A 10,610-nucleotide genomic window follows, 5' to 3' on the forward strand; every position below is an offset into this window, starting at 1 on the left:
TATTGATATTCCTTTATCTGAGGGTCCAGTTTTATTTTCCATACTTAAAATTGTACTTTAATTGGGAGATAGAGTTAAGTGAGAACTGAAATAATGTGTTGCCTGAGAAAGGTAGTATTTAATTAGTAAAGTAGATCATATCACTTCAGCCTTAAAAAGACAGATTATTAATATAGTGAGAATATAAGAATTCTTATTTTAAAGATTGTTAACAAAATGTGCCCTGCTTCATATTTAGCCAAATAAGGTCAATATTTTTAAGAGAAAGTTGTTGTTATTTTACCCATTTTTATTTCTACTCATTGATTTTTTTAAAAAATCAGATGACTGTCTAAAGAATTGCAGTATAACCACTGAAAATATAAGTTAACTGGATCACTACTCCTAATTTGGTATTAATAAAGGCGTGGTTGTGTACTTACAAAGTAGTTTTAATAACATTAATACAATTTCAATTTGGTTTTATCTTAAAGGATCTGAAATTTTCACTTGAGGATCAGAAAAAGAGGAATATTCAGTTAAACCTTCTTTTGGAACAGCAGAAACAACTACTTAGTGAATCACAGCAGAAAACAGAATCACAACGAATGCTGTATGATGCCCAGTTATCAGAAGAGCAAGGCCGAAACTTAGAGCTTCAAGTACTTCTGGAGTCTGAGAAAGTTCGAATCCGGGAAATGAGTAGTGCCCTAGACAGGGAGCGGGAGTTACATGCACAGCTGCAAAGCAATGGAGATGGTGGGCAACCAAGGCCATCTTTGCCCACAGAGGACTTACTTAAAGAATTACAGAAACAGCTGGAAGAAAAACAAAGTCACATCGTAGAATTATTAAATGAGACTGAAAAATATAAATTGGATTCTTTGCAAACAAGACAGCAAATGGAAAAAGATAGGCAGGTTCATAGGAAGACACTGCAGACAGAACAAGATGCCAACACTGAGGGACAGAAAAAAATGCACGAGCTGCAATCCAAAGTGGAAGATCTTCAGCGCCAGCTTGAAGAAAAAAGACAACAAGTTTATAAGTTAGACCTTGAGGGAAAAAGGCTGCAAGGAATCATGCAGGAATTCCAGAAGCAAGAACTAGAACGAGAACAAAAACGAGAAAGTAGGCGAATTCTTTATCAGAATCTTAATGAGGTAAATTGGCGTTTTCTTTTCAAATATTTTAAAGGCTTTTTTTTTGTACTTTAAAACCTTGATCATCAAATTTTTATACTGGATTAAATTATTTAAATACTTATTTAAAAATTAAGTCTACCGAACTTTGTTTAGAAAATGAATAATTCTTTAAGAAAGAATACTAAATAATAATTTTTATTATTGCTGTCTTTTTCTAAATTGCCAGCCTACCACTTGGAGCATAATTAATGATCGAACTAGAAATTGGGTTCTTCAACAGAAAATAGAAGGAGAGACGAAAGAATCAAGCTATCCAAAATTGATTGAAATGAATGGAGGAGAAAGTGGCTATAATCATGAATTAGAAATGATCAGACAGAATCTTCAGCATGTGGATTCAAAACTGCAGCATCTAGCCCAGAAAGCCTCAAATAGGTTAGATGTTTTGTTTGATCTTTGAAAATGGCGTTCTTAGACATGCTAGTCAAGAATGGGGATTTACATTAGGAGATGGTATAAAACTCCTACATCTGAAAACAAGTAAAAACTGGCACAGAGAAAGAGAACACTCAACTGAAGGGTCAAATGATAAGTAAAATGATACATCCCTAGTTTTTAATGTGTGATTAGTAAGCAGTCTTGAAAAGACCTCTGATGTTTTTATATTTTTCTTGAAGACTACAGTTTGAAGCAGCAGATGATGAAGCTTTCATTTGGGTACAAGAAAATATTGATGGAATTCTTTTACGACTACAGAAATTAATTATCCAGTCAAGTGAAGAGGTATGACTTTTTTAAAGTGTTTTTTATAAACAATTGGTAACAAATTATTAAGAATTTAACACTGTTTATATATGACTTGTCGTGTGTGTGTGTTTTCATTTCCCCAATAAAGATAGTGAAAGTTTGGGTAGCAGGGAATTAGCTCATTATTGTTACTGAATAGTATCATTGTCCTCCTAAGAGGTCAAGGTTCTTGAGAGAGCATCTACTTTCTATCCTTACACTTCATGAAACTGCCTTCCAAGCCCACAGAGACTTCACTGTTGCTAATCTAATTAATCTTTTCACTCTCTATCTTTCTGGAATTTGTTGCATTTGACCTTCTTTATTTTTTTTTGCCTATCCTGGGTGCTTGAACTCAGGGTCTAGCCTCTGTCCCTGAGTTCTGCTTTGTTTTTTAAAGTTCAAGGCTAGAGCTCTACCACTTGAGATAGTCCCAAGCCCTTTTTGTTTTGTTATTTGCTTTAGTAGAGTATTGCTTTCTGCTCAGGCTAGCCTGGAGTATGCCTCCTATGTATGCTTCCCACATAGTTGTGCTGACAAGCATGTACTAGCATACCCAGATTAACTGTTAGGTATGCTCTCACAAATTTTTTACCTGAGCTGGTCCCAACCATTATCTTCCCAATCTTAGCCTCTCAGGTAACCAGGAGTATAAGCATTAACCATTAGGCTATTCCCTAGTAGAATGCTGTGGTGCAGGCTTATAGTTTCCATTTGTTGCTAGACACCTTTTGCAGGAAAATGACCCCTCAGGAACCCAGCAGGCATATTCCAAATGGAACACCATCTTCCTTTTAACTTTCCTGACCCAGACCCTGTAGGACCTTAACTGTGTGTCCTCTATCCCTAGGCACTGCCTCAGGCTTTCATTGTTTCTTATATGTTCCCTAAGTCACTTCACTTTGTACACCCTACCAGAGGAATCTTGATGAACACATATATTTGTTTGTGTCATGCTCCTACCTAAAAGCTTTCAAGCCCTCCATTGCCTTCATTTAAGACTATTATTCATAAAATTATATGACTTTTACTATCTCACCAACAACTTGTAGCTCCTAAAAGCAGCATCTCTTGCATAAGCCTCTGTGCCTTCAACATGTGCTCTCATACTTTGTGTGTCCTTCCTTAGCTTCTGGAAAATTTCTCCCTGTTATTTAACCAAGTGTCAGTCACATTTATGCCTGACCTTATACCACTATTTTTCCAGCCTAGATTCACAGCCTCCAATACTTCTTGTGGCTCGTTGACTGAAAGACTACTGAGACAAAATGCTGAGCTGACAGGACATATCAGCCACCTGACAGAAGAAAAGAATGATTTGAGGAACATGATCATGAAGCTGGAGGAGCAGATCAGGTGTTACCGACAGACTGGAGCTGGGAGAGATTATGTACGTTTTTTTCTGTTTGTTTTTTTTTGTTTTGCCAGTCCTGGGGCTTGAACTCAGGCCCTGAGTACTGTCCCTGGCTTCTTTTTGCTCAAGGCTAGCACTCTACCACTTGCCGTAGCGCCACTTCTGGCTTTTTCTTTATATGTGGTGCTGAAGAATCAAACCCAGGGTTTCATGTATACAAGGCAAGCACTACCCCTACGCCATATTCCCAGCCCTATGTACATTATTTTTACTAGTAGTGAAAAGTTAGTTTTTTTCTGTCTAGTTTCACTTTTGAAATTTGGTGTAAAATATGAAGTAATCTGATTCTTAGGAAGTGCTGTATAAAGTTTTATAGAAATGACAGTAATAATAATTGCTATTCTCAGACGCCTTCTCTCACTAGACTTGGGGTTATTACATACAGCATCTAATCCCCGATAAGCTTTTCACATGAGAAACCAAAATTTGTCTCCGGAGCGGGTGGCAGACATATGTAAAGAAATACTCAAATATGACTTAGTGAAAAAAGCACCTAAATTGTAAATTACAATCTAAGAAAACCACTCTGGGGATTGAAATTTTCCCACTTAAAAAAAAATCTATACAATAGTTAGATTCTATTTAAGTGAAAAAAGCCAGTGAGACAACTGTATAATGAAATAAGCAGTAACATGTTTTCCAGCTTCTATAGTAATTTGGCTTGCCTATGTACATTCAGGGTTAGTTTTCTTCATTTCAGTCTCAGTATCATCTTGACCAGAGTTGACAAGAGACTTGGTCCAAAGATAGCTGCTAAACTTTGTGTCCTTTTTGCAAAAGATGTGTAAGTTGGAAAGCTAGTTTCTTCAGCAAACAACCACATTCATGTCAGTAGTGATTTGCTGTGACCTCTCTCTGTCTGATGTTAGAAAACCAAGACGAGGCATCCAAAATAAGGATACTTTAAATATGTTCAATTCACATTCTTATATAGAATTTGTTCTTGAAATTCATGCATGGCGTACATATCTTTCTGTCTAGCAAGTGCAGAAGACCTAAATTCAAACCCTTTACCACCACCACCCCCATAAAACAAAATTACACAGGTAGGCTGTGTTCTCTCCAGTCTTCCAGGTTTGCATTTGGTTGTAGTCCCAACATTGAAGCCATCATTGCTTCTGAAAAAGAAGTATGGAACAGAGAAAAATCAGTTCTCCAGAAAACCTTGAAAAGGGCAGAAGCTGAAGTGTGCAAACTGAAAGCTGAAATACGAAATGACACACTGTTGCAGAATCTGAGTCCTGACTCTGAACATGTAGCCCTTAAGGTAGGAGAGTACTCCATCCCTTTCTGTCTTGTTTCATCTGTCTGTCACTTTCATTGAAAAGTTTAAAGACAGGTGGGTATTCAGTCTGTCTCTGTTCAGTTTGTCTCTGTGTTATGATTATGAGGTCCCTCACTGCTCACAGGAGGTATGTGCAGAGACTGGTATGAGTTGGGACTAGATTATGCCCATTGTCACAGTGTCAGCATCCAAAGGTCTCCTTGTCTTGCTTCCCATAGTTCTTCCCTAAATAAGACAAGTGTAGCTTTCAACTCAATAAAAGCACTACTGCCATCAGTGTGAGAGCATTGTACCCTACTAAAAGACAGGAGTCCCTCCAAGGAGCCTAATGCCTAAGACTTTCTATCATATCCAAATTCTACCATAATCAGTTCAGCTAAAGTACAAAACAAAGAAGGAAAATATTTGGAATTAAATATTCCATATTAAATATAGAGCAAACAAATGTGTGACTTACAGGAACAGAAAACATGAACTTATTTTAAAAAGCTAAGTAAGTGAGCATAACAATAAAAATATCTCTTAAACTTAAGAAAACTTGTATGATAATAGATGGACAAAAATATTTGCATTAAATATAGTTTAAAAATCTAAACTAAATAGCATAACTGTAAGGTTAATATTCATACCCCATTGACTAAAAGAACAAAAGTGTGAAGACTAATCCTCTATGCTAATTTTTAGCTTTGCTAATAAAGTGGAAAGCAGTGACTACCTGAAATTCTACAGAGGAAAGAGAGAGAGAATGTGTATTTGCTGGTGTTTGAACTCAGGTGTTTGAACTCTTGCTTGGCTTTTTTCACTCCAAGCTGCTGCTCTAATACTGGAGCCACACTTCCATTTCCGCAACTATTTTTTTAATAATATATATATATATGACAGTTTGAATGACTTCTGTGTCTTCATGTTGTCCCTCCATTAAATATAGAGAATTTATGGAAAATACTTGAGAGCAGAAAGTTTCCGGAAAGCTCTCATTTATCAGAAGAAGTACTTGCTGCTGTTACTGGGTGGATTCCAGGAGTGTGAAGATGCCACCCTAGCCCTACTTGCCCGGATGGGGGGACAGCCGGCTTTCACTGATCTAGAGGTGATCACCAACCGCCCAAAGGGCTTCACCAGGTTTCGTTCAGCTGCCAGAGTGTCAATTGCAATTTCCAGGTAAGGCTTGACAAGTAAACTCATTTTATTAATAGACTTTCTAAATGTAAATTTGCATAATAGGGAGATACTTGCCATCGCTGAACCCTGTCTGCTTATTTCTCTCTGGGGTCTGAGGCTAGAAACATATGATGGCAACTGTAGAATTGTACTGCCTCTTGGGAAGTGGGTGAGGGGAGCTTTCAGCCTTTTTCTTTTTCTTTTTTTCTTTTGCCAGTCCTGGGGCTTGGACTCAGGGTCTGAGCACTGTCCCTGGCTTCCTTTTTGCTAGCACTCTGCCACTTGAGCCACAGCGCCTTTTCTGGCCGTTTTCTAGATATGTGGTGCTGGAGAATCGAACCCAGGGCTTCATGTATACGAGGCGAGCTCTCTTGCCACTAGGCCATATTCCCAGCCCAGTCTTTGTCTTCTGTTTTACTTGATTGTGCCATAAACCACAGGGGCATTTACATCATTTAGGGTTAGGCAATCATGATTTTGTTGCTTGTTCTGTATTTATAGTCATACTCAATACAATTTATCTTCTATACATATGTTATGAAATTTTATCTTGGCATCTTTTTTAGGATGAAATTTTTGGTTCAGCGGTGGCATCGAGTCACAGGTTCGGGTTCCATCAATATTAACAGGGATGGCTTTGGACTGAATCCAGGTGAAATCTAGTAGTGTATTTTCTTCTAACTCTCCAATCTCTGCATGTGTAATAGCTTCCAAATAATAAATTCTTAAGCCAGTGTTATCCAAAAAGATCATCTCTAATAAGGCAGGAGGTTCATCATTTCAAGAATATGAATAGCTGATTTAAAGGAGCACTTAGTTTGAATTATGCTTTATTCATGTAGTCTCCCAGTGCTGTGATAGAAGCACAATTGCACTATTTTTCACTTGTTAGATGAAAAACTGAGCCAGAGAAAATGCATGTCCTTTGCTCTAGATTAGCTAGCAGGGAAGTAGTGGAGCAAGTACCAAATCCTGGTTGAGTTCCTCAAGAGCCTTGTTCTCCTTACAGTACATTTCATTATGGTTCAAGAGAGAGTAGTTAGTCAATTGAAAGAGTTATGGCTTGAGGCTTCATAACTTAACAAATAATGATACCACTTAAAGTTCCTTCTGTGCACCTAATAGAAAGCATTGTAGTTTGAACATTACAGTGGTGAGGTTGAAGTTCAGAGCTGGAGAGCACAGAGTTCTTCCATGGGCAACTGCCTACCCAGAGTGTGATGCTGAGTCACTGCGGCTCTCAGGAACTGAGCTGGAGGGAACATTGGGTACCTGAATATTTTGAAGTACATGAAAACAGCCAAGATTTTTGCCATGGGTTTTCTTTTGTATTAAAAGTAACAAATCTAGATTGCAAGGATTTTTTTCCCAATAAAGGTCAGAACACAGTAATAAAAGGACACAGTTACACTGGTTTAATCAATTTTATCCACACCATCTTTTGCCTCAAACCCTTGACCTCAATGTTGACTTTTTTAAAAAAGAAAATGTTCCTGTTTATTTTCTTCGAAATTTTTCAAATATGAGAGAATTATGTTCAGAGAAAAACCCAATTTAAAATTTTTAAAGGCAAATTATTGTTGTTGGTGTTCCTTTCCTTGAGCAAAAACCATTGAAATTGACTGTAATAGGACATAGTGTGGTTTAATAAACTAGTCTGAGCCTTTATTACAGTGTTGCAGACATTTACAAGCGTTTGGTGGTTTGTTTTTACAATAGTATACTTTGGATTACTTTAGGTAATGAAAAGACAGACTCATTTTATCCTTCTGGTGGGATGGAGCTGTATGGAGAACCAAGACACACCACATACCGGTCAAGATCAGACCTGGACTATCCTAGGTCTCCTTTACCATTTCCAAATAGGTAAAATTTGATCAAACCTGCCTGGAGTAATACATTAAGCCACATTTGAGCCATGGATACCATTCACCTTTTGGCTTCTTTGTATTGTGATAGCTAGACATATTTTATATAAGTTAAGATTCACTGTCATGGTTTTCAAGTTTATACATGGTATTTAAGGGTTTATAAAACAATTGACCAAGTGTTAATATACACTGTGGTTAGGAATTTGGGGAAATATTGACTAAAATTGTTTACTGGCCATTATGAAGCCATTGCAATCCTCATGACAAGATACATTTTTACTGAGGACCTCTGGCAGCCTTTGCACTAGGCATTCTTATGATTCAGTGGCTTCACTGCTATATTGAAGAGCTATTTCTTTGTCCTCTCAAACTTAGCAGCATGGGGCTGGTAGTTATCGACTGCCAATAGAGGACCTTTGGGACCCATGGTTTGGAACTAGAGGGATAGAACTGGGTAGGCAACTTAGTTCCACTGGATCATTTGGATTCATGTACATACTCTTAAATCCTTAGGTATGCAGGCACTCCAGCTGATTTAAATCCTGGTTCCCTAGCATGTTCTCAGCTTCAGAATTACGATCCCGACAGAGCCCTGACAGATTACATCACTCGACTAGAAGCACTGCAAAGAAGACTTGGAACTGTACAGTCAGGTACTGTTTTTAACCACTTCAGCAGTAGCACCATAGTGCTATACCCACAGCGCATTCGTTTTTTGAAACGTTTCATACTTTAGGATAATGCAGTCCTCTAATGCAGTATGTAGTGACCAAATTAGTCAAAAGTCTGTAACTAGCAAAGAAACTGACGTGGAAAAATTTAAGATATGGTTTATTATCCATTATCACTTTTCCCAAAGAGCCATTCTGTATTGCCTCCATTCAGCAAACAGGTTAAATAAGATTTGCCTGGTGAATGCCAACATGAAGAGGCTCCACTGAGGCTCCACTGAGGCTCCCCACAAATAAGGTGGGGAGAAGCAACTGCCTTAAGCCGTGTAGACCTCATCCCCTCTTCTATGTATCATCCCAAGCACTGTCCATTTAAAAACCTTGTGAGGATGATCTTTTATTTCTCTCATCAGAAATGCACCTGAAGTGTAGAGGTGGTCTGCCTGTTCAGTGAGAAAAGGTCTTTTCCTTATATCCTTACAGTTCATTCCTGATCCAGACTTGACTCACTTCCCTTGATGTGATTGTGCTTTGGCAGCTTTCATGATTTGTCTATTAAGGATTTTTTTTTTACTACTAATCCCACAAACTATGCCTTTTAACAATTTTTATTTTGGTGCTGGGAATATGGCCTAGTGGCAAGAGTGCTTGCCTTGTATACATGAAGCCCTGGGTTCGATTCCCCAGCACCACATATATAAAAAACGGCCAGAAGTGGCGCTGTGGCTCAAGTGGCAGAGTGCTAGCCTTGAGCAAAAAGAGGCCAGGGACAGTGCTCAGGCCCTGAGTCCAAGGCCCAAGACTGGCAAAAAAGTTAAAAAAAAAATTTTATTTTGAACTCAGGACATTAGTCCCTGAGTTTTTTGTTTGTTCGTTTTGTTTTTGTGGTTCAATGCCAGTCCATCACCACAGCTCCACTTCGGCCCTGTGGTAGTTTTTGGAGAAGAGTCTCAGACTTTTTCTGCCTTGGTTGGCTTTAAACATGAATCTTAAGCCCTCAGTCTCCTGAGTAGCTAAGATTACAGGCATGAACCAGTGGCATTGGCTTAACAAATCACTTTTTAACCCAATTTGTAGTAAGAAAAATGAAGTAACAATGTGGTAGCTGATGTTCACTTTTTGTTGTTTACTTGGCTTCTTTTGAGCAGCTACATTGCTTAAGACAGATTTTGAACTTCCCAAGATATATGAAATAGAATACCCAGTCTTGCCAGTACTTCCCATATTAGAATTTACTTACCTATCTATGGAGCTGGACATGATAACTTTGAAATATATCATCAAAAAGCACTCAAAAATCAATGCAAGTATAAGGTATTTTAATGAAGAAAAAAAAAAAGCTTTTTTTCCAGAGCCAAAGACTGAACTCAGGGCCTTGCACTTGCCAGCCAAGTGCTCTTCCACAAAGCTAAATTCCCAACCCCAGGTTATTTTTTTTAATGAAGCACACAAGTAATCTCCGTCCTGTGTGCTGACATAGGTACCAATCTAATTTGCAATCACTTAAATCTCCTGTTTTTCTCTTGCAGGTTCCACTACACAGTTTCACACTGGCATGAGAAGATAATCATTTGAAACTTTAGTGATTGACATGTTTTAAACAAATTCCCTTTTGTAAATCATTGGTTCTTTCGTGCTTTTGTATTGTGAATATTCAGCGGGACCAATACAAACACAGCTTCTGATTGTAAACAAATTCCTTGCCCAGCCCAGGAAAACGAACTGGAGTTTGTACATACTAGCATTGTGTATGTAATCATGCACAATAATCATTAAGTTACATGTATATGTGTGGAATGCTAATTTAAATGATTAAATTATAAACCTGTGTATTTATCAAATGGGTGAACAGATTAAACTTTTGCAAATTACGATACTGCTGAATGTGTAGCTTGCAGTGTCCTGCACTTTTCTTACAAGGCTACTGAAGTTACATGTTTCTGCCTAATATATTTGCTACTGGTGATGAAGACAGAACCTATCACTTGTAGAGACCTATTTTTGTATAATGGTAGAAGTTTTGAAATTTATGGGGTATTTTGTCAAGTACTGAAATAAAAATGACTTCACCATTTTCACCACACTGAATTTGACCTGTCTTCATTTTCAGCTAAGCTGTAATGGTGCACATCATCCTGTTACTGATTTAGGGATTCAGAGAAGTTTGTTGGACATATCATTAGGGTTTTTCTCTCACAGTGAAGAAGTAAGTTTTTCATGTGCCTTTGTCTCAACTTCCCAGCTGTAGATGTGTTATCTATATTTAATTAAAGTTAATCTATAATTAATCTATATTTA

At 37.8% G+C, this 10,610-nt stretch overlaps 1 protein-coding gene across 5 annotated transcripts in view; it reads left to right on the top strand.

The window, feature by feature from the left end:
- Nucleotides 1–10,395, top strand: part of Akap9 (A-kinase anchoring protein 9) — a 120,914-nt gene extending 110,519 nt beyond the window's left edge. For all 5 annotated transcript variants that reach the window (XM_048339990.1, XM_048339992.1, XM_048339993.1 and 2 more), the window contains 10 exons: nucleotides 474–1,142; nucleotides 1,351–1,559; nucleotides 1,802–1,907; nucleotides 3,118–3,300; nucleotides 4,391–4,591; nucleotides 5,538–5,770; nucleotides 6,337–6,422; nucleotides 7,510–7,636; nucleotides 8,155–8,294; nucleotides 9,842–10,395. In XM_048339990.1, coding sequence (XP_048195947.1) covers nucleotides 474–1,142; nucleotides 1,351–1,559; nucleotides 1,802–1,907; nucleotides 3,118–3,300; nucleotides 4,391–4,591; nucleotides 5,538–5,770; nucleotides 6,337–6,422; nucleotides 7,510–7,636; nucleotides 8,155–8,294; nucleotides 9,842–9,879 — 1,992 coding nt within the window. In that variant the 3' untranslated portion in view covers nucleotides 9,880–10,395. The remainder of the gene's footprint in view (nucleotides 1–473; nucleotides 1,143–1,350; nucleotides 1,560–1,801; nucleotides 1,908–3,117; nucleotides 3,301–4,390; nucleotides 4,592–5,537; nucleotides 5,771–6,336; nucleotides 6,423–7,509; nucleotides 7,637–8,154; nucleotides 8,295–9,841) is intronic.
- The last annotated feature ends 215 nt before the right edge of the window (nucleotides 10,396–10,610 follow it).

The sequence above is a fragment of the Perognathus longimembris genome, chromosome 2 (genome assembly GCF_023159225.1).
Source record: "Perognathus longimembris pacificus isolate PPM17 chromosome 2, ASM2315922v1, whole genome shotgun sequence".
Lineage (NCBI taxonomy): Eukaryota > Metazoa > Chordata > Mammalia > Rodentia > Heteromyidae > Perognathus > Perognathus longimembris.